Genomic DNA, 23,306 nt, shown 5'->3' on the forward strand with positions numbered 1-23,306 from the left:
ATCAAGTAGGCCATATTTTCAGCGCGCTGTTGCCAAACGCCAAGTGTCACTCAAATACCGTCGACAAAATAACTTGGCGTTTGGCAACAGCGCGCTGAAAATATGGCCTACTTGATATTTTTTTCGTTTTCTGTCTTAGTCCCGCGCATGCAATAATGTACGTTTCTCTGTCCGTTACGCGGGTTTTCCTATGGTCGGTTTTGGATTTACCACATTATATGCGTGGACTTACCGTCAATGCGTCAAGTTGTCTGAAATCAGCTAAATTGATCAATTTAGGAGAGCCAAATTACGGTATCACGACCTGTCACACCCTAGAAACAGTACCAATTCCTAAAAAAAGCAAATTTCAAGTAAATTCTTTATCGGGAGAGGAACCAGTCCAGGACAACGTCCCTAAATTCCTTAGAGACATATCGCAAAGCGAACGAATTTTTGACGCTCACGACAAGTACAGTATCAACACTTCACCGGTGAACGAACACGTAAAATGGTCAGTATATCCCTTGGAAAGCTTTTTCTGGACTTATTAGAGTTGGTATTTACGTTTTTTTTGGGGGATTATTTAGGTACCAACGTTTGGCTTGCGATGCTATCGTAAACACGGCCACTATTAACGCCCTAGTGTTGTACAAGAAACTGAACAACGACAAAAGTCGAATGTGGAGTTTCCGCGACAAATTGTTTAGGGAACTGGTCGATATTAAACAGTTGCCGAACATATCGAGCGATGAGGAAACTGAAGAACCCGATTTGGACGAGTGATAAGTTTGAACCAGTTAAAAAAAAAAAATTGTCAAATTCCGTTATATTTTTTGTATACTATTTACACACACACATTATAATATAACGTAAGTATTATGTATAAACTTAAAATATAAAGAGCAGTGCGTATACCACCAATTTTTAAATTATCTCAGTATAACCTTTATTATACACGGTGCCTGCGGTTTTTATAGCCATAAAAACGGAGACCCTGTAGTATATTATGTATAAAATAAAGAAGAATAATAATAATTTGTATCACAGACATTTGTTATATATAAAGTGTTTGAAAAAAAAATAGAGTATAACATAAAGTAGGTATTAAAAATTGCTGATACTACTCGTATGTACAGTAATTATTATTTCCATATTAAATAATATAAGATCCTAATATGTACATGTACAAAGCTCTTCGTAATGATTATAAAAACGTAATAAATATTTCCGCGTTTACCTACAAATTTACTAGGGAGGAGTCACCTTCGAGACTGCCAAATAATTTACTACTGAACCAATCGGGATAAAAATGGTATAGAGTAAACTTACCCAGAAAAAAATAGGGACGAAACGCAACCGGGCAACTCAAAGACAACTTTCGCTTCGTCCACGCTTTTTCAGCTCTTCGGCAAACCGCTCCCTCCAATCCTCTTCGCTACTGAAACAAACCCAGTGTTGCCAAGTCAAAATATTTAATGGCGGTAGAATAATCAGTCAAAAAACGGTAGATCAAAACAAATTCATTAATTTTACATTATTATACAGGGTGTCTTAATAGTCGGCAAAAATTTTAATAATTAATTCTTGCTATAAAAACCGTTCTTAAAAATACATTTTTTTCATTAATAATTGTTTTTTTAAGTTTTGACATTAGTGACAGATATCACGTGGTTTTAAAGGATAATTTTTAGCTAGGCAGTCACGTTATATCGAATATGGCAAGAAAACGTTTCTAATTCTTGATTTTTTGCAACTTTTGAGCATCATTTGACAATTTTGACGTTAGTAGCAGTTGTCACGTGATTTCAGAAGACTATCTAGCTATACTATGAAGTGACAATTATCAAAATAACTGTCATAATTCTCAGAAACACGTTTTATATCAAATACAGCAAGAAAACGTTTCTAAATCTTGATTTTTGCAACTTTTGAGCATGGTTTGACAGTTTTGACGTTTTTGACAATTGTCACGTGATTGTAGAACACTATTTAGTTAGACGGTCACGTTACAATTGGCAAAATAACGCTCATAAATCTCCGAAACACGTTTTATATCAAATACTGCAAGAAAACGTTCCTAAAACCCTGATTTTGCAACTTTTGAGCATGGTTTGACAGTTTTGACTTTAGTGACAGTTGTCACGTGATTTCAAAAGACTATTTAGCTAGACTATGAAGTGACAATTGTCAAAATAACTGTTAAATCTCAGAAAATCGTCTTGTTTCGAAAACTGTGTTAAAATTTGGACTTGCAAATTCTACTGAAATTTTGACAATTGTGACAGGTATCACGTGGTTTAGAGAATAATTTGGAGTAAGAAAATGACTGTTTTAAGCGCATTTTTAGAATCCCGTTTAAATTTCCTATTCAATAAACTGAAAAAGTATCTAAAAAGTTTTACAACCAACATAATGGCAATAACGTAATTAAAAACGGTAGATTATATACAAAAAACAGTTGAACGGTAGAAGAACTAGAAAAACGGTAGATATACCGTTTTAACGGTAGACCTGGCAACATTGGAAACGAACATACACGTTACATCACTGACTACGTTTATATCGTAGGTTGTTAATCTGATCGACAAAGCGGATTGAGATTAATAGTACACACACTGTCAAGTTAATAATGTTTACATCGGACATCCATGGCATTGACGTCATTGTTTCAATCGGATAGAATCAGATTGACCAGTCAATCCAAATTGTTAGCAGAGCTCGGGCAAGCTACTGAAATAAAGTAGCCAGCTACAGCTACAAGCTACAATTTGGATAGCTACCTTCTGAAAAAAGTAGTTAAGCTACAAAGTAACTAAAGCTCCAGTTGGTTTAATCTAGTTACTTGTTACAAATTATAGTATAATACAGGGTGACCCAGGGGTGCGTAATTAGTCCATAACTAGTCATTCCATCGACACGGATTTCACCAACCACTGGGTAACCCTCTGTATGTATAACCAAATTTCTAAGCAACTTAATAGTTGTGAGAATTGTATCTTTTAAAATGGTACTTATGTCTTATTTATCTTATTTTGTTAAAGTATACTATTTGAAATATGAAAAAAACTTAAACAATCTATGTAGCTAAAGCTACTTAAATATCTAAGCTACTATTCTGTATTCTACTTCAGTAACTTAAGTTACTTCAAATGTAGCTTTATGAATATCAATGCAGAAAGCTACAGCTACTTAGTTGAAAAAGTAACTAGAATACAACTACAAACTACTCAAATTGTAGCTAAGTTAGTAGCTAGCTACTGCCCAAATTGAAGAAACCGTTCTGAAGCTCAAACAGCAAATTTGCAAGTACACCACAAACATAGAATCAAGTGAACAATCTCTCATAACTGAATCAGAAGCTCAGAAGAAGCCAATCACAAATACTGCTTCTGGGTACCTGGACGCTGACTCAGAAACCCTTATGGATATCTTAACTGTAAAATCAGAATTATCGGAAGAGTCTGAAGAACTCAAGAACGTCATCCAAGAAATTGTTTCAGAAATCGTGGAAAGAGTTGCTGAACTCTGCAAAACTTTGGACTTATCAATTACCAAAGACTCAGGGGTTTTAACCGCACCACTAGAAAATTTAAGTGAATCCTCCCACAATCAAAAACCACTGTCAACACCTCACAGCTCAGAAACAGGCAAAAAATCTGCGCAAAACACCCAATCACCATCAGAATTGCCAGGGAATAAGAGAAAACCATCTGATTCTTCTACACCTCATAATTATTCGTTTAAAAGCATTGTCGATCTTCTGAATTTAGATACACCTGATTCAGTTGTAGACGGACTATCCGAATCATTCGATAACGTACAACCTGTAGAAAATTCGACAAATCCAGAGGTTTCTGATTTTGATCAGAATTTAGCACCCACCAGTACTGAAGTACCCAGTACCTTGGAAGCAGCAGTAGACTCAGAAAGTATTACTGCAGAGCAACAGATTAATGAAGAACAGTTGAACAACGCAGAGTTGGATGAACAACAAGACTCAGAGATTGTACCTTCAGCATCAGACGAGGATTCTGAATCCTGCGAGGGAAACATGACCAATGCAGAACCAGAGTTTAAACACGTGACTGCAGAGTGTGATGACACCGTGAATTTTTTACAATACGATACTCTGCACTCCGAACTTTCCGCTGTAGAAAAGGCTACTGAACCATCTACGGTGACACCAGAACGCAATCAACAGCAGGAAAACTTAGAAAGTGTATCCCTAGCTGTAGACAACGCTTCTGAGTGTGCGGGAACTTTATTAGAACGGCTCAATGCACAGAAGAAGACAGAGTCTTCTGGCAACTTGGAAGATGTAGTTTCATGCACTTCTGTGCCTTCTAAATCCTTGTTAGACTAGTTTTGAAACTGAAGAATGTTTAGCCGCAAATTCGGACAGCGCTACTGAATCTTCTGAGCCACTAGAAAATGCACAAAAACCTGCTCAAGAAGAAGACTCAATGAGCTTTTCTGAAATTTCAGAACTCACGAGCTCAGAAAATAGCATGCACCCCATCGAATGTTTAGTGCCCGACTTTGACAATGAGCTTCTGATCACCGATGACAGCATGTTTCAAGATCCTCTGAAGATCAGCGACGTCCTGAACGAAGTTGAAGTGTCCTCGGTAGTACTAAACGAAGACACTGTTTGGATCCCGAAGGTGCAGGTTGAATTTCTTCCTCAAATTCCCTACGAAGTTCGAACGGAGCAATTTGAAGAAGTAAAACCATTACAACCCATTCACAAGGTGGAGGAAGGGTTGAAAGCTGGTAAGGAGCTTCAATTACCTTCACCCAACAACTCGAGAAACAAGAAGAAGAGAAGGAGGTCTGAAGATAGACAAGACCGCAGGCGTGAAGACAGCAGGAGAGCTGACAAGGATTGCAAAGACAGGAAGTCTGAGAAAAAAGAGGCGTCAAGTAAGGAACAAACAGAGAAAAAGTCTTCAAGAAGCGAGCATAAGAAAGACAGGGAAGTTAAAAGAGATAGCAGCAAAACAAAGGAGAGCTTCAAGGAATTAAAGAAATCACGATCAAACGACAAACTTGACACGTCAAAAACGGAAGAGGTATCAAAGAAAATTGATGGTCACGCCCACGACAATAAAAGGAAAAAGGAAGATCCGGAAAGGTCGGACAGATCAGATTCCAAGAAAGCTAAAACATCAAGCAGTAGAGACTCCAAAGAAGTGAAGAAATCTGCAGAACATCAGGATTCTGCAAAGAAGTCCAGCAACAAGGAGCATAGATCTTCAAAGTCGAACAGCAAAGAGGTTCAGAAGAAGTTGAGGAAGCGATCATAAAAAAGACAGGGAAGTGGGAATGTGTTCTCCGCTTGAATAAGCGGATTCAATTTGCGCGATATAAACGTAGTCTGACTGAAAATTACTTGACTACCATGACTACACTCACCTCTGTTTCTGATTCGTGGCGGTTTTGTGCGCGTTTAGCTGATTGGGTTTGTTCGCCAGCAACGGTTTGGACGTGGCATCGCTGCTAGTGTACGGTTTTCTGTTTGAACGTAACAAACCAGTTTACTAATTTGATTTATTCGGTTATTGACATCGTTTGACAGTTGATCCGCTGTCAGATGACGTCACCGAGACCTACAACTTACTCGACGACAGGAGGTGCTGGTTGGTCGCGCCCTTGCGACGCCCTTAGACGTTCCTCGAAACTGGGGTTGATTAGACCGTTCTTCAGGAGATCGAACGCGTCCACGATTGGTGGCGTTTTGATCGGTTCTGGGGCTGGTGGTACCTGACGTTTCTGGCGTGGTTTTAACGTCTGATCCCAATTAGATGACGCTAATAATAGGCAGTAATAAGTAATAATAATACAACAAATAAACCACAAACATCATCAAAAATACTTACCATTATCAGTGGCCCCGCTAATTTTAACGTGTGCAGTCCTCGTACCAAACCGGGGTTTAACACTAACTGGCTCATCAACAGTCAACGTGGGCATCGATTTGACTGTAGTCCCTCGAGGGCTGCCTTTGGGTGACTTCCTGGTCCTAGTCTTCACCAACTCACTAGCTCCGGAAGCGTCCTCAACGAGTGGTGACATGTACGAGTTCATGCTTCGATGCACTCTGGGACTATTTGGTTGAATATGTGGGCTGGTCACTTTTTTCTTTGGTGGAGGTGGGCAGGGTTTGGTTTTTTCCGACACTCGAACTGGCACAGTCAAAACTGGTGGGGTTTTCGGCTGTACCGGTTTAGGCTGAGGCCGTTTACGTCCTGAAGGGTTCTTGGGGGTTGTTGAAGGGGAGACTTGGGTGTTAAAGTGACGTTTGTGAGGGCCGGAATCCAGGACGAAACCAATTTCCGGGACTGAGCAACTGGATTCTGAGGTGTTGGAGTCTTCCATGTAGTTGTCGGGTATTTTACTGGTTTTTTTGGTTATCAAGTCCTGTAGAGGGCGCACGCTTATCTGTTTGTGAGGGATGTTTCTAGTTGACATTCTTAAAGGTGCAGTGACACATGTGACTTGAGATTTTACGGGTTTAGGGGTCAGTTCTTTTGGCTGCTCGAATGTCACTATATCTATGGGGGTAAAAGGTTCGTTTCTTTGTACATTCTTTTGCGGGAGCCCTATTTCAAAGTCGTCTTTGTCAATACCCATTACTTGTACAAACTTCTCCACTTGAATGAACATATCACTGTTTTTTTCCGCCTCCAACTCGTCCTCCAGACTGAAGTTCTCCAACACTGAATACTTAGAAGTGGAGTTTTCCATGTAGTTTTCTAGAGTTTTCAAGTCCAAACCTTCCGACCAGTTATTTTCATACTCCATATCGCCATTGTCACCCATGTTGATGGTAACCTTCTCCAACACATCCTCAGCCGACGGCTGGAGCAAACCAATCAATTGATCCATGGAGGGTTTAGAGTCAATGTCAGGAGATGTCATCTTCTTGGCGTTCACTTCACTCAAATTGTCCTGGGACTTGACCGCATCAGCGTACGAGTGATCGCTAGACGCTTTGAAGACGTCAAATTCAGTATTGGGGTTTTGAGACAACGTGGTGGTCACAAAGTTGGTAATTTCGCACTCTCCCAAAGGGTTGTGCGGTGTATACGATTCCGATGAGGTGTCAGTTGTCACGTGATCGAAGGCAAAGTCCACGAACGGCACTGAAGACGACGCCACTGTTTCCGTGATTCCCGAGAAGGAACAACCGTTTTCGTCAAGGAAAAGGTAACTCTGTAAACAATCGTCTTCCATCAGTATTTTGGTGTCATCCAAACAAGGTTGGTTGGACTGAGTGCTTTTTAGGTCTGTGATATACTCGGAAGAAAGACCCACGCATTCATTTGATTGCAGTTCTTCATTAGGTTTAACCTTTTTGATTGAAGAAGTTTCCAAGCTTTCAGTACATTTTCTTTTGGCAGGTGTAATTGGAATATCCATTAAATCTCCAGGTGAAATCATGGTTGCTCCAACTGGATCTTTTGCAATATCACAATGGTCTGTGACCAGGTTCGCTGGTTTGATAATTGTGTGATTGATGATGTTTATTCTCCCCTGAACTACATCAGGACAATCAAATTTTAGGTCTTCCAAAGGATCCAACTGATCTATAGTAGCAGTTTCTGGGAAATCATTACTACCTAGAGGAGTTTGAGGTTCTTCTTGAACAGTGAATTGATTTAGACCAGACTGCTGACACTCAACCTTATTGTCTTTAACTGGGTGATATTCTGCTTCATCTCGTTCCATGGTTGCTCCTTCAGCACAAACTGGAGAAAACCCTTCTTGAACATCTATAGGATGATCTGCTACAATGTCTTCCTTAACAAGAACTTTGGCTGAAACATCTAAAGTAACTTGAGTTTCCTTTTTAGCTGGATTTGGTGATTCTATTTCAATTTTCTCTCTAACCAAAGAATCTTCCTGCTTCATCTCTTCAATTTGTGCAGCTGACTGGTCTAAACTACTTTCCGGTTGTGGGTCTTCTGAAGTACTTTTCCTTCCATCTGCCACTTTAGTGTTTGTATCATCCAGAATATTTCCAACAGCAGTAATTCCTTTCAGAATTTCAGTTTTCGGGACCTTTTCTTTTGTACAAAGTTTCACTTTTGGTTTACCAGACTTTGGTTCGTCGCGTTTATCACGTTTCTTCTGAACCTCTTTGCTGTTCGACTTTGAAGATCTATGCTCCTTGTTGCTGGACTTCTTTGCAGACTCCTGATGCTCTGCAGATTTCTTCACTTCTTTGGAGTCTCTACTGCTTGATGTTTTAGCTTTCTTGGAATCTGATCTGTCCGACCTTTCCGGATCTTCCTTCTTCCTTTTCCTTTGATTGTCGTGGGGGTGACTATCAATTTTTTTTGATACCTCTTCCGTTTTTGACGTGTCAAGTTTGTCGCTTGATCGTGATTTCTTTAATTCCTTGAAGCTCTCCTTTGTTTTGCTGCTATCTCTTTTAACTTCCCTATCTTTCTTATGCTCGCTTCTTGAAGACTTTTTCTCTGTTTGTTCCTTACTTGACTCCTCTTTTTTCTCAGACTTCCTGTCTTTGCAATCCTTGTCAGCTCTCCTGCTGTCTTCACGCCTGCGGTCTTGTCTATCTTCAGACCTCCTTCTCTTCTTCTTTTTTCTCGAGTTGTTGGGTGAAGGTAATTGAAGCTCCTTACCAGCTTTCAACCCTTCCTCCACCTTGTGAATGGGTTGTAATGGTTTTACTTCTTCAAATTGCTCCGTTCGAACTTCGTAGGGAATTTGAGGAAGAAATTCAACCTGCACCTTCGGGATCCAAACAGTGTCTTCGTTTAGTACTACCGAGGACACTTCAACTTCGTTCAGGACGTCGCTGATCTTCAGAGGATCTTGAGACATGCTGTCATCGGTGATCAGAAGCTCATTGTCAAAGTCGGGCACTAAACATTCGATGGGGTGCATGCTATTTTCTGAGCTCGTGAGTTCTGAAATTTCGGAAAAGCTCATTGAGTCTTCCTCTTGAGCAGGTTTTTGTGCATTTTCTAGTGGCTCAGAAGATTCAGTAGCGCTGTCCGGATTTGCGGCTAAACATTCAAAACTGTCACTAGTTTTCTCTACTTTTTCATTAGTAGCGTCTTTGAGCTGGTCTAACAAGGATTTAGAAGGCACAGAAGTGCATGAAACTACAACTTCCAAGTTACCAGAAGACTCTGTCTTCTTCTGTGCATTGAGCCGTTCTAATGAAGTTCCCGCACACTCAGAAGCGTTGTCTACAGCTAGGGATGCACTTTCTAAGTTTTCCTGCTGTTGATTGCGTTCTGATGTCACCGTAGATGGTTCATTAGCCTTTTCTACAGCGGAGAGTTCTGAGTGTAGAGTATCGTATTGTAAAAAATTCACGGTGTCATCACACTCTGCAGTCACGTGTTTAAACTCTGGTTCTGCATTGGTCATGTTTCTCTCGCAGGATTCAGAATCATCGTCTGATGCTGAAGGTACAATCTCTGAGTCTTGTTGTTCATCCAACTCTGCGTTCTTCAACTGTTCTTCCTTAACCTGTTGCTGTGCAGTAATACTTTCTGAGTCTACTGCTGCTTCCAAGGTACTGGGTACTTCAGTACTTGTGGGTGCTAAATTCTGATCAAAGTCAAAAACCTCTGGATTTGTCGAATTTTCTACAGGTTGCACGTTATCGAAAGATTGGGTTAGTCCGTCTACAACTGAATCAGGTGTATCTAACTTCAGAAGATCCACAATGCTTTTAAACGAATAATTATTAGGTGTAGAAGAATCAGATGATTTTCTCTTATTCCCTGGCAATTCTGATGGTGATTGGGTGTTTTGCGCAGAATTTGTGTCTGTTTCTGAGCTGTGAGGTGTTGACAGTGGTTTTTGATTGTGGGAGGATTCACTTAAATTTTCTAGTGGTGCGGTTAAAACCCCTGAGTCTTTGATAATTGATAAGTCCAAAGTTTTGCAGAGTTCAGCAACTCTTTCCACGATTTCTGAAACAATTTCTTGGATGACGTTCTTGAGTTCTTCAGACTCTTCCGATAATTGTGATTTTACAGTTGAGATATCCATAAGGGTTTCTGAGTCAGCGTCCAGGGCCTCAGAAGCAGTATTTGTGATTGGCTTCTTGTGAGCTTCTGATTCAGTTATGAGAGACTGTTCACTTGATTCTATGTTTGTGGTGTTCTTGCAAATTTGCTGTTTGAGCTTCAGAACGGTTTCTTCAATGCTGGGCTTCTTAGTCGTTTTGGGGAGAGATTCCGGCAGTCCTAATTTGGAAGAAGCACTCAAACTGAGGGGTTTTGATGCTTCTGATGGCCCCTCCAAAGTGTCCACACTTAATTGAGCAACTTCTAATGTATGAAGTTTTGGAGAAATCTTTGTCTTGGTTGGTGACTGATTTTCAGTGGACTTCACAACGGACAAGTCCATGGGCACACTACTGGGTTCTACTATTTCTTCAGTGACGTAGTCAATGTCTTCAAACACAGGTTGCCAGATTTCTCCAGAAGGTTTTACCTGAGAAGTTTCTGATTGTTCGGGGTTTTGCTTTGTTGTCGATGGTTCTTGGTATTTGGAAGTTGGAGGTTGCTTTAATGACTCTTCCAAGGTCTTTTCAAGACCACTGATTCTGGTTAGGCCTTCAAATGAGGGTCGTCTATGGGAGGAGTTGAGAGACAACGTAGTACTTGAGAGTTCATCACTTCCCTCGTCCTTCTCAGGTGTTCTGGAATCTAGCTTAACAATTTCCTCCTTAGTTGTTGAACTCTTCAAAATCGACGTTTCTACAGTTTGGCTAGTTGAAATGCTGAATTCATCCAGTTTGCTAGGAGACACTTTTGAGGTGGTTTCCATCAGGATTATATTACTGGACAGGTCTATTTCAGTTTCTATTTGACAGTGTGGGACTTCTTCTTTACTCCAGTTGTCTTCCTTTAATTTGGAGTGGTCTCTATGCAATTCATCTTTGATTTTTCGAGACTTTTTAATAGGCACAACTGGTTTGGAATCTTCTGTGTTTAAAGATTTTTTCTTTGAATCTAGAAGAGCACTGGATTCGTTTGGCATTTCAAAGAGTTTCATGATTGGGTCTTCCTTTACTCTTCTAGATTTTTTATTTTGCTCTGTAGGTTCGGATTTACTTAATGAGTTCAACACACTAATTGCCTCAATTTTTACCTCAAGCAGTCTTTTTGATTTCTTATTGGATGCTTCAAGCTGTTTTGACTCAAGTTTAGTCTCTATTTGGTTTTCTTCTTGTGTTATAACGTTATTCACCTCTTTAGGTTTGTTGAGAACCTCAGGTTGGTTAGTTTGGACTTCTGGCTCACTTGTCAAGGATTCTACAGCATCAGCTTGGTTGTTTGGCGCCTCTTTCAACTGTTTTGAAACATTTTGTGTATCTTCAATGTGGACCAACCATTTCTTTGGACAGTTCAACGTCTCTTTCTTAGGAGAGAAGTAAAGCTGTTCTGTCTGGTCTTCTAAAGCTACCACTATCTCTTTAACTTTTTTAGGTTCTGTAAACTGTTTGGAGAGTGTTAGATTCTCTTCAGTTGAGCGGTTGTTTGGTGTTTCCTCCGGCTTTTTTGAGGTTGTGATTGAGCCCTCCAACAGTTCAGAGACTGTTTCACCCTCTTGACTGTTTGACGTTTCTTCGGTTTTCACTTCTAGAGTTTCCTTGACTTTTTTCGATTTCTTTTTAGACTTAGATCGTGAGACATTTTCTTCTGACTTTAAATTACAGTCTTCAACTTCTTTGATGATTGGAATATTGCTTTCTTCTTTTCTTGTACTATTCAAAGTGTCTTGGTTTTCCTCTGGTGACACTTTTTTTGAACTCTTGGGAATTTCTTCAACTGGTGTAGACTCCTTACCAGACAACTCAAGCTGCTTTGACTGTGAACAATCTTCTTTAGTCGTGGGAGGGATGTTTGCTGGCTCTTCTGCCTCTTTGGTTGGGCTTTTCAGCTGTCCAGACTGAGATTCTGCAACTACAACGCTAGAATCTTCCTTCTCTCCTTTGCACTCCTTTGAGCTTTTTGAACGGTCTTTCCGTCTTGTAGATTTCTTCTTACGAACTGCAAGCTCTTTGGAGGGTTCTTCAGTTGTTACAGACTCTTCAGAACTTTTGGTTGCTTGAGTTTTTGCAATTGCAATGCTAGAATCTTCCTTCTCCTGTTTACTCTCATCTAACTGAACTTCTGGAGTAATTGTGGTATTCAACAACTCCTTTGAGCTTTTTGAATTGTCCTTCACTTTTGTAGATTTCTTCTTACGAACTGCAAGCTCTTTGGAGGGTTCTTCAGTTGTTACAGACTCTTCAGAACTTTTAGTTGCTTTTGCAAGGCTAGAATCTTCCTTCGCCTGCATATTCTCATCTAATTGGACTTCTGGAGTAATTGCAGTATTCAACAACTCCTTTGAGCTTTTTGAATTGTCCTTCACTTTTGTAGATTTCTTCTTACGAACTGCAAGCTCTTTGGAGTGTTCTTCAGTTGTTACAGATTCTTCAGAACTTTTGGTTGCTTCTTGTCCAGACTGAGTTTTTGCAATTGCAAGGCTAGAATCTTCCTTCTCCTGCATATTCTCATCTAATTGGACTTCTGGAGTAATTGTGGTATTCAACAACTCCTTTAAGCTTTTTGAATTGTCTTTCACTTTTGTAGATTTCTTCTTACGAATTGCAGGCTCTTTGGAGTGTTCTTCAGTTGTTACAGACCCCTCAGAACTTTTGGTTGCTTGAGATTTTGCAATTGCTAGGCTAGAATCTTCCTTTTCCTGCATATTCTCATCTAATTGGACTTCTGGAGTAATTGCAGTATTCAACAACTCCTTTGAGCTTTTTGAATTGTCCTTCACTTTTGTAGATTTCTTCTTACGAACTGCAAGCTCTTTGGAGTGTTCTTCAGTTGTTACAGACTCTTCAGAACTTTTAGTTGCTTTTGCAAGGCTAGAATCTTCCTTCTCCTGTTTACTCTCATCTAACTGGACTTCTGGAGTAATTGCAGTATTCAACCACTCCTTTGAGCTTTTTGAATTGTCTTTTACTTTTGTAGATTTCTTCTTACGAACTGCAAGCTCTTTGGAGGGTTCTTCAGTTGTTACAGACTCTTCAGAACTTTTGGTTGCTTGAGATTTTGCAATTGCTAGGCTAGAATCTTCCTTCTCCTGCATATCCTCATCTAACTGGACTTCTGGAGTAATTGTGGTATTCAACAACTCCTTTGAGCTTTTGGAATTGTCTTTCACTTTTGTAGATTTCTTCTTACGTACTGCAAGCTCTTTGGAGTGTTCTTCAGTTGTTACAAACTCTTCAGAACTTTTGGTTGCTTCTTGCCCAGACTGAGTTTTTGCAATTGCAGGGCTAGAATCTTCCTTCTCCTGTTTACTCTCATCTAACTGGACTTCTGGAGTAATTGCAGTATTCAACAACTCCTTTAAGCTTTTTGAATTGTCTTTCACTTTTGTAGATTTCTTCTTACGAACTACAAGCTCTTTGGAGTGTTCTTCAGTTGTTACAGACTCTTCAGAACTTTTAGTTGCTTTTGCAAGGCTAGAATCTTCCTTCTCCTGCATATCCTCATCTAACTGGACTTCTGGAGTAATTGTGGTATTCAACAACTCCTTTGAGCTTGTTGAATTGTCTTTCACTTTTGTAGATTTCTTCTTACGAACTGCAAGCTCTTTGGAGGGTTCTTCAGTTGTTACAGACTCTTCAGAACTTTTGGTTGCTTGAGATTTTGCAATTGCTAGGCTAGAATCTTCCTTCTCCTGCATATCCTCATCTAACTGGACTTCTGGAGTAATTGTGGTATTCAACAACTCCTTTGAGCTTTTGGAATTGTCTTTCACTTTTGTAGATTTCTTCTTACGTACTGCAAGCTCTTTGGAGTGTTCTTCAGTTGTTACAAACTCTTCAGAACTTTTGGTTGCTTCTTGCCCAGACTGAGTTTTTGCAATTGCAGGGCTAGAATCTTCCTTCTCCTGTTTACTCTCATCTAACTGGACTTCTGGAGTAATTGCAGTATTCAACAACTCCTTTGAGCTTTTTGAATTGTCTTTCACTTTTGTCGATTTCTTCTTACGAACTGCAAGCTCTTTGGAGGGTTCTTCAGTTGTTACAGACTCTTCAGAACTTTTAGTTGCTTTTGCAAGGCTAGAATCTTCCTTCTCCTGCATATCCTCATCTAACTGGACTTCTGGAGTAATTGTGGTATTCAACAACTCCTTTGAGCTTGTTGAATTGTCTTTCACTTTTGTAGATTTCTTCTTACGAACTGCAAGCTCTTTGGAGTGTTCTTCAGTTGTTACAGATTTTTCAGAACTTTTAATTGCTTCTTGCCCAGACTGAGTTGTTGCAATTGCAAGGCTAGAATCTTCCTTCTCCTGCATATCCTCATCTAACTGGACTTCTGGAGTAATTGTAGTATTCAACAACTCCTTTGAGCTTTTTGAATTGTCCTTCATTTTAGTAGATTTCTTCTTACGAACTGTAAGCTCTTTGGAGTGTTCTTCAGTTGTTACAGACTCTTCAGAACTTTTAGTTGCTTTTGCAAGGCTAGAATCTTCCTTCTCCTGTTTACTTTCATCTACCTGGACTTCTGGAGTAATTGCAGTATTCAACAACTCCTTTGAGCTTTTTGAATTGTCCTTCACTTTTGTAGATTTCTTCTTGAAACTATCAGATTTTTTGGAACGTGATAACTCTTCTTCAGTTGATAGATGGATGTCGGGTATTTCTTCTGAACCTTTGGTTGAGTCATCCAACTGCCCAGATTGAACTTCGGCACATGCAACTCTAGATTCGTCCATTTTTTTATTGTTTGTTGTGTCCTTTTCACTTAACTGGACTTCTGCAATAACTGCGCTGGTCTGCAACTCCCTCTTCACTCTTGTAGGCTTCTTTTTGGGAACCTCCTCTTCAGCCTTCAGATGAGAAATATTTGGCGTTTTTTCTGACTCTTTGGAAGTTCTGGTTGAGTCAAAACTGGTTTCTTCATCCAAAATGTTGCTTTTTCTTGGACCGTCCAAAAGGTCATCCTTCTGGACACTTGTTGACTTTTCCAGTGAAAGTTTCGGGACTTCTTCAATCTGTAGAGGGATGTTCGGAATTTCTTCTGACCTTCCGGTAAGGTCTTCCAACTGTTCTACAACTGTAACGTTAGACTCTTCCTTCCTTTGGGTGTTTTTGTTTTGTTCTTCCGTTTCTTCCACTACAGCACTAGTCAACGCAATGACTCTTGTAGCATCGATCTCTAGAGGAACATTTGGTGGCTCTTCAGGGGTTCTAGTCAAGTCCTTCAACTGTTCAGAGCTAATTTCTGAATCTTCTTCTTTTGTATCACCTTTCAAAGCGTCTTTCTCTCCTAACTCAGCTTCTGGAGTTTTTAATACCTCTGAGCTCTTTGAAGCCTCATTGACGTTTGTATGCAGTTCCGGTTTCTTACATGTTAAGTCCTCCAACTGTTCAAATCTAATTTCTTCAACGTTGTGACTTTTTAAAGAGTCACCGACCGTCTTTTCTGACTGTACGTCTGGAGTTTCTACAGTTTCGAACTGGTCTGAACACTCAACAACTGTTGTAGTCATCTTTTCAGATACATCAAGTGGTTTTGAGTGTTCTTCTAGCAAATTAGAGCTATTGTTGCTCTGATTCTCTTGAGACTGTACTTCACAACCCTTCACCTCTTTACTTCTTCTCGATTTCTTATTAGCCACATCAAGTTTTGGTTCCTCCTCAATTTTTGCTGTATCATCTGACTTTCTTTCTGCAGCTTCTTTGTTTGAAGTGTTCCTGGATTTCTTAACTGATCCATGCACTTTTGAGTGGACTTCTTGAGTATTTTTAGATCCATCTAGAGGTTTGGCTATGTCATCTTCTTTGTTTTTCTTAGACTTTTTAACAGGCGCTAAATCTTCTTTTGTGTCTGATGCAGCTCGCTTTGAGCTTTTGCTTCTAGAACATTTGGACTGTTTAGCTTTCACGGTTTCAGTTTTTGAAGCATTCTTGAGCTCTGTGGACTTCTTTGAAGTGACTTTTGTGTCACTAACTATTCTCGTCAATTCTTCATCAGTAGAATTTATAACTGTATGTTCTTTGCTTCTTTTAGACTTTTTGTTAGATGTATCCAGCAATTCTTTGTTGATTTTCTGTTTTTCTGCTAACAATTCTCCATTAGACCAATTTAATGACTCATCACTTTGTTTGAAGTCACAGGAAGGTTTCACTCGATTCTTGGAGCTTACGTCAGGTTTGATTTTCTTGCCAGATAAATCCAGTTCTGGCAACTCAAAGTGTACAGTCAAATTGTTTAAAGACTTTCTGGATTTCTTCAAACATTGATCAGGCACAGAAGCTTCCAAGCCCGAGTTGTTTTCAGGTTTGTTATCAAAAATTTGATTAGTTGAAACCTCTTTCACTTGTCTAAAGTTGCTTGTAGAAGCCTCCTGACCATCCAAAGTGGTTTTCTTTGAAGACTCTTTCAATTCAGATCTTTCAAAGTGTTTGCTAGATCTTCTAGACTTTTTCGTTCGTTCGTTGGGTACATTTTGATTTAAAGGCTTCTTGGACTGCTTCGAACCCACCTCCTGATTTATGTCGCTTTCAGGAGGCTCTAAGGACGCTTTTTTATGGTTTGCTGTTTTAGGAGTTTGCACTCTACTTTTTCCCTGTTCTTTCTCCATAAGAGTGTCTGCAGATCTTTCGGACTTATTCTTCAAAGTCTCCCCCAACTGCAACAAGCTGCTTTCAGTAGTCTCCACATCTAAGGTTTGTTTTTTGGAAGCTTTGGACTCGCTAGAATTTCTGGCACTTTTTGTATCTTCATAAGCTTTTGAATGACTTTCCAAGTCAGTTGGAGAGTCGCTTATGGTTTTCTCAGGTGCACTTTCCTTAATTTGACTGTTTGAAGATTTATCCTCTGAGTTGATTTCAGAAGAATCCAGCTTGTTTGAGGTTCTGAAAGGTTGCATTTGACTGGGAGACTTCCGAGAAACCTTTTCAGGTTTGTAGTCCATACTTTGATTGTTTGAAGGCCTCCTGGACTTCTTCGAGGTCTTCTCAAGATGTTTCAAGCTGGTTTCTGTAGTCTTCAAGTCTACGGTTGAGTTGTTTGACAGAATGGAAGGTTCCATCTCGATTGAAGTCTTTACAAGCTCCTTTTCCTCAATTTGTTTGCTTGAGGACTTTTTGGATTTGTTTGAGTTTGTATTAGAAGTTCCTTCCTGTTCTACAGATTCCATTTCTATAGACTGACAGTTTGAAGTTCTTCTTAACTTCTTTGAACCTTCCAAATTCATACTTTCTGACTTGCTAGAAATAGTTGCAACTTTATTCTCTATAGTAAGACTGTTTGATCTTCTGGGCCTCCTTGAAGATGACTCCTCTGGCAAGGTTAGGGCAAGAAGAGAGGGACTGGTACTTCTTATCGATTCCTGCTCAACAATTTGGTTAGTTGAAGACCTTCTGGATTTCAAAGTATTCTCCAGATCCTTAATTTTCGAACACTCTATAGTTAAGTCGTTTGAGCCTCTTCTGGACTTCTCCAAAAGTTTTACGCTGCTTTTAGAAGCTTCTAAGTCTAGAGATTGCATCCGGTTAGGAGATTTACTGGAACTCCTTGAAGAACCTGGGAGAACTAGTGTTGGAGATTTGGTCAAACTCTTATCACGTTCATTGTCTACAATTTGATTGTTTGAAGATTTGCTCGACTTCTTCAGTGCCTCATCTAGCTTGCTGGAACTTTTGGACAACTTAATTTTCTCAGCTGAATGATCATCCGTCTCCTTTGTTGGCTTGTTCGTTAATTCCTCCACCTGCTTTGAGTTTATGCCAGAAGCATCCAAGTCCAAGTTGACTGAAGATCTGGGGGACTTCACAAGTTGACTGTCTGGAGATCTCTTGGTCTTAAAAGCCTCATCCAGCTTCTTTGAGTGGTTATATGCTTGTTGCTCGTCTGTGAGTGAACTTTTCACAGTTTCAGTAGTCAAAACTTCATTGTTTGCGCCATTTTTCGATTTTTTTAAACTCTTATAGAGTGCTTTTGAGGTGTCCTCCCCATCCAGTATTGATATGGTCAAAGCTTTGGGGGATTGCATTCTTGAAGGAGATTTGCTTGAAGTTCTTGGGGGTTTAATTTTCTGGCTTACTTGATCTGGTTTGTCGGTAAAATCGTCCAAGTGTTTTGAGGTGATCACTGAATCCAGGTTTTTTGTCGCTATTTGACTATGCAAAGCTTTTTTGGACTTTTTCCCAGTCCCATCCAGTTCAGATGCTATGCAGAAGCTATCTGCAGAATCGTTTTTTTGGCTTTTTGAAGACTTCTTGGTCTTTTTCCCACCAAGCTGTTTGGAACTTGAATCAGGATGCAAAAATTCCACCTTGCCACTATTCTTAGGGGATTTAATTTTTTGACTTAACTTGGATTTTTCAGGCACCTCAGGCGTCTTTTTCAAACTCACACACTCTTCACTAGGTTGTACCTCAAATTCTTTACTGCTGCGCAGCACTCTGTCGTTCCCTTCCGCCTTCTTATCACTCATCACAATTTCAACTTCCTGCTGAACCTCCAGAATTTTCGCACTGTCGAAGGTAAACATTTCCTCCTCCTCGAGCACTCCTTGACGTTCTTTCAAACGTTTGGTGGTGTCGTCCAGGAGTTTGTTCATCTTACGCAACAACGCCATCCGTTTCTTTGGAGGAGTGGTGGCTAAATTTAACGTGGCGCAAGATTCCTCCACCAGAAGGGTTTTGGAGGTCACCAAGACCGTTTCGATTAACGTGGTCGGTTCTGGAGGGTTAGAAACCGGTGGTGGAACTTTTTTGGGTCTTCCTCTAGGTTTGGCAGGTGCCACATTTTCCAAACTGGACGGTTCCTCCTCCTTGCTGGTGGATTGCGATCTAGAGCGCAACTTGGAGGTGTAGTGTTGCGATTCTGTTTTTCTCCTTGCAGAACCATTCCTCTTGCGTCCTCTTGGAGATGATGAAGGTCTACGGTTTCGTGGTTTTCTGCAAACAATTCTGAAATTTAATTGGTAAACTTGAGGATTATTTAAATGCACTCACGTGCCCTTGTGGAACTTTAAAGGGATATCATCGTCTGATTCATCACTCTGGATCCCTTGCTTCATTTCGGCTTTAGTGCGGTACGGTCGTACGGGGGTCACCAGAGGGTGTTCGGGACTGCTGTTGCCCCTCTCGTCGATTTTTAATCGGATCTCCGAGTCACTAGAGTCGGTGGTTTCAGGTCTTTGTGCCTCTCCAGACTCGTAGCGCAGCAACGAAAAACCGGGATTGGGCAGTAGTTTGTTTTCAGTGGGACTTTGGATGTACGTTTCCGGTACTTTGGCTGGTTTCAGAGTGGAGATGTCCGTAGGGGGGAGGATATTCTCGGACGGTTCTTTGCTTCGGTAGAATTCGGTTTCACTGGTATTCTGGACTGTTTCTTCTACCTCTATTTCTTGAGAGTAAACCACGTCTTCGGGGGCTAATATCGTGTCAGATGAGACCATTTCTATTTATTATGATTATTGATAAGTGTTTGGTTAGAGTTTAAATAACAACAGCAAAATAACTAATATAATTTTGGTGTTGATTACTTTTTTATGGTCAAAAAGCGTTACAAAATTAACTGTGAAAACAACCATCTTGTAAATTAAGGATAAAATTAACTAAAAACCCCACACCAAAAACGAAAACTTTATTAAACAAAAACTAACACATCACATGCAAAACTCACCAGGATGAACAAATGCCGACATTTGGTCCTCTTTGGCGGCTTCTTCAGGCTCGGGGACGGTGGAGGATAAAATTACGTTTGAAAACCACAACAGATTGTTCCTTGCTTCGGGCAGTTCGGGCGGCGCTCCTTCTGGAAATTCTGTTTGATCTGGTGCATACACTGTTTCGCTTTGAATTTCTGGTGGTGGTGGTACGATCACTGTTTGGTTGAGCGGCTCCACCACTGGTTCCACAGTTTCTTCAACAATCTGAGCTTCTGGTTCGTTTTCTTCTTGGACTGCCGTCTTGATTACTACATCCTGTATGATTAACACTCCCGGCTCTTTCGGTTGTGATTCTTCATTGGTGGGTGGTTCAGGTTGTTGAGGGATGTCTTCCAGCAAGGCATCTTCATCCACTTCAGTTTCACTGTAACCGTCCGAAGGGTCGGACAACAACAACAAATCTTCGTCCGGTGGTTTTTCTTCCGGTTTCTGTACCACTTGTTCCGGTTCCTTATCTGGTTGTTTGCACGTTTGTGTCGTTTTTTCTGGTGGTGGAGAGTCCATTTTCTCGTCCTTATCCTCCTTTTCAATGATTAACGGTTTATGGTCGGGTACTCCGAGTAAGTCGGGTGACTCCACGTGTTGTCGGCCGTAGGACCAATAGGGTGCCGGGTAAGAATCAATAAAGTTGCCCACTCGGTGCACCGCAGATTCAATTATGGGATAGGGCTGAAACCACTGAGGCGGGGGGCCCATCGGGTTCCTCCAAGGGTCCAATAAAGGTCGTGGGTAGGCCCTTCCGTCTCCCGGGTGATACCCGAACCAACTTTGCATTGTTTGAAAGGGAGGCGCGTAACAGTAGGGCCATATGAGGGTGCGCTGAGGGCATTCCGGCTCTTCTACAGGGCTTCTGCTGCTTTCTGAGCTTGCAGACTCGGGCGATTGAATTTGAATGCGCACCTCGTCCTTTTGTACTTTGATGGTCATCTGAAATTTAGATTTTTATGGTGGAACATTATGGAAAAACACACAAAAACACAAGTTACTTCTCGATTGCTGTATTTTGTCAAAAGATCGGTGGCCTCGGAGATGGCTTCCTTGATATTCCGTTCCGACGTTTGATTTCTTTCAGCCTCAACATCAATAACATCGTTCTCATCATCAGAGATACAAATCACCGTATTCCGTTTGAGATTGGTTCTAGTGATGAGACCATTGCGGCGCGGTAGCTTCCTCTGCGCCTCCAGGTCGTTTCGTAGCTTCTTCAGCCGATCCAATGCCGCTTGGTACTTGAGATCTTCCGGAGTTTCGGTGGAATCATCTGCGGTTAAATCTACTACAGTCACGGTGGACACTTGGCTTGGTTTCAAGCAAAAGCAGGGCACGTTTTGGTATTTGGCTGCGTCAACAGTTGCCGCCTTAAGGAATTTCCTGTGGAGCAATGCAATTGGTTAATCTGCGGATAGAATTTTTAAGAACAAACTTTTCGATTTCGACGAAGTAATTCTTCAAATGGGACGAGGTGGTTCTGATGCTTTGTAGGAACTTTAAGATCAGTCTGCAAACTCCCAACGAGTTGTATACTCCGGTCTGGTATCGAAAGTAGGTGCAGTACACGATCCAGAGCAATCTCGTCACTTTAGTTTGAGCGGTTTCCCGATGTAAGGCCACATATTTGGCTAGGATTTGGCGCACGTTGAAGTCCAGCAAATACACTTTGGTTTCCTGTTCAATCTTAGTGTTTAAACCGAAAATTTTGTTTTGTTTAATTTTACCTCTGCCACGTTTGATAGAAACCAGTGTAGACATAACAGTTGCTCCTGGAGCAGCTCAAAAAACTCCACACTGTTTTGCACTGACAGCGGCAACGCAGATATAAAGCTGTAAAGTGGCAAAATTGACAAAAAACCCACAAAAACCAGTGCAAACATAATTTATTCAATCACACTAAATTTTCCTGTTATTTTAAATGGTTCCTCAGGGTTCTTGGCAGTGTCTTCTTTCTTCTTTTCTTCAGGTTTAATTACTATTAAACAACCACATAAAACATTTCTAAAGTTTAAATTGTAAATTACTACATTTCAGCTTCATCTTCATTGGTCTTCTTGGCAGCTTCCTTTCTTTGAATCTTCTATCTTCATGCAGTCTTCTACCTGTATTTCTGACTTTATAATATGAGACAAACTGTTCAAATTACTATAGTAATCTTAATAAAATATTATTCAATCTGGAACTGAAGACCTTGGGGAAATAATTATAAAACTAAATTAGACTTTTTCAACTCAAAAAGTTGGGGAAATATAAGGTTAGATTAGCCCAGAGCTCCTCGAGTTTTCTACATTAGAGTAGTTCAAGTGGACTAACAACAGAACTGTAATTATTCATGGTTTAGACTGTGATCAGTGTCTAAATAGTGAGACTTTTGTAACCAATGATTGCTGAACTTCTGCTCTAATATTCTATTTTAGAAAACTACCAGCAGCTCCTGGCTTAATTAACCTTCCAAACTTAAAATAAAGTAGAACAACCAAACTTACCTAAACAATTCACTAGAAAGTAGCTCAGCATTCTGTAAAGTGTACTCTCCAGCCACATCAATAAATACCGACTGGACTGCACTTAAACCTACACCAAAAACTAATTAAAACCTACCTTATTCAACACTAAACAACATTGCTTACCCCGCAAGTGTTGCAACCTGCTGACAACGCTTTTCTTGTAACATTTAGCCCTACAGTCGGTCCCTAATGCGGTGGTGTCGTCCAACATTTTGTCTGTAGTCAATCGGGCCTAATTGGAGTGGCCAGACCTAGTTGGATTGTTGCAAAAAATCGTTGAGGACAAAAATAATTCCCAGGTACAAAAGTGGAACACACACACATAATAAACACCACGCCGTATTTACACTGAAGTGTTTTTACGTTGAGTGAGGGTGGTTTGAGTCACGAAAAAACGGTTTACGCGGTCACCGCAAAGGGATAAAGCCCATTTTTATGTTTGTAGGGATTTTTACGGAATTTCTAATTTGATATTATTAAGCAGATATGGAAAAAAAGAATTAAAGAGAAATGTCAGTGATTGACATTGTTGTGTGTTGAACGTGACGTTATTAGGAGGAGTGAGAAAGATACACGTGGTGAGACACGCGGGTGAGAGAGTACGAATACTTTCAGTGCGGACAGGGAGGGGTAATACCAACTGATTTGTCATCTGTTAGTTGGAAGAGTCTAGTTTGACGTTCTGTCCAAATAGCCATAAATAGCAATGATTAGTTAATTTTAGACCAATTAAAGAGTAAAACAGTACAAACTATTCTTTGCTCGAGTGTTGAAATCTCAAAATATTGAAAATTTAGATGTTTTGTTATTTTTGTATTACAAAGTTGGTGCTGCTGTACGTCAAATTAGCGACCAATCAGAGGTTAGGAAAATTAAGGAGCATTTACCTTAGACGCAGCGTTGCCGTTGTTACTCCTAACCTGCATTGCGACTTTTTCCATGCCTTTTAGAGACGTTGTTGAAGGTTTTCTTTGAATTAATTCGGTTACATTTTTAAAGAGCGGATTGTTAGTAAAATGTTGTGTTTAGGAGGGTTGGGTACGAAATCCGGATTAGATAGTTATCCCTAAAAGGATG

The 23,306-nt window shown here is 40.3% G+C and overlaps 1 protein-coding gene across 6 annotated transcripts; it reads right to left on the minus strand.

Moving 5' to 3' along the window:
• Nucleotides 1-793: 793 nt before the first annotated feature.
• On the minus strand, nucleotides 794-23,251 carry LOC145731654 (uncharacterized). 6 transcript variants are annotated; one of them, XM_081983539.1, is made up of 12 exons: nucleotides 23,117-23,251; nucleotides 22,353-22,480; nucleotides 22,209-22,296; nucleotides 21,447-21,552; nucleotides 21,155-21,396; nucleotides 20,718-21,102; nucleotides 19,686-20,658; nucleotides 19,013-19,460; nucleotides 5,862-18,955; nucleotides 5,603-5,792; nucleotides 5,398-5,496; nucleotides 794-1,420 (listed from the first exon to the last, which is right to left on the minus strand). In XM_081983539.1, exons 2-12 carry the CDS (start codon nucleotides 22,438-22,440, stop codon nucleotides 1,348-1,350), a joined length of 15,786 nt encoding a protein of 5,261 aa, XP_081839665.1. In that variant the 5' UTR covers nucleotides 22,441-22,480; nucleotides 23,117-23,251; the 3' UTR covers nucleotides 794-1,347. The 6 variants fall into 6 exon arrangements, with proteins under 6 accessions (XP_081839665.1, XP_081839667.1, XP_081839668.1 ...); XM_081983541.1 differs by lacking the exon at nucleotides 23,117-23,251 and having other exon boundaries at nucleotides 794-1,253; nucleotides 1,312-1,417; nucleotides 22,353-23,091; XM_081983542.1 differs by lacking the exon at nucleotides 23,117-23,251 and having other exon boundaries at nucleotides 5,862-14,788; nucleotides 14,828-18,955; nucleotides 22,353-23,090.
• Between the last annotated feature and the right edge of the window lie 55 nt (nucleotides 23,252-23,306).

The sequence above is a fragment of the Ips typographus genome, linkage group LG7 (assembly GCF_016097725.1).
Source record: "Ips typographus isolate SLU linkage group LG7, UJ_Ityp_2.0, whole genome shotgun sequence".
Classification (NCBI taxonomy): Eukaryota; Metazoa; Arthropoda; class Insecta; order Coleoptera; family Curculionidae; genus Ips; species Ips typographus.

Excerpts from the sequence above, each read along its gene's own strand:
- LOC145731654 (XM_081983539.1), bottom strand. The coding sequence starts at position 22,440 with ATGTTGGACGACACCACCGCATTAGGGACCGACTGTAGGGCTAAATGT. Across the intron at positions 20,659-20,717 it reads CAAAATACAGCAATCGAGAA|ATGACCATCAAAGTACAAAA; the intron begins GTAACTTGTGTT and ends TCTAAATTTCAG. Across the intron at positions 5,497-5,602 it reads CCAGCACCTCCTGTCGTCGA|AAAACCGTACACTAGCAGCG; the intron begins GTAAGTTGTAGG and ends ACGTTCAAACAG.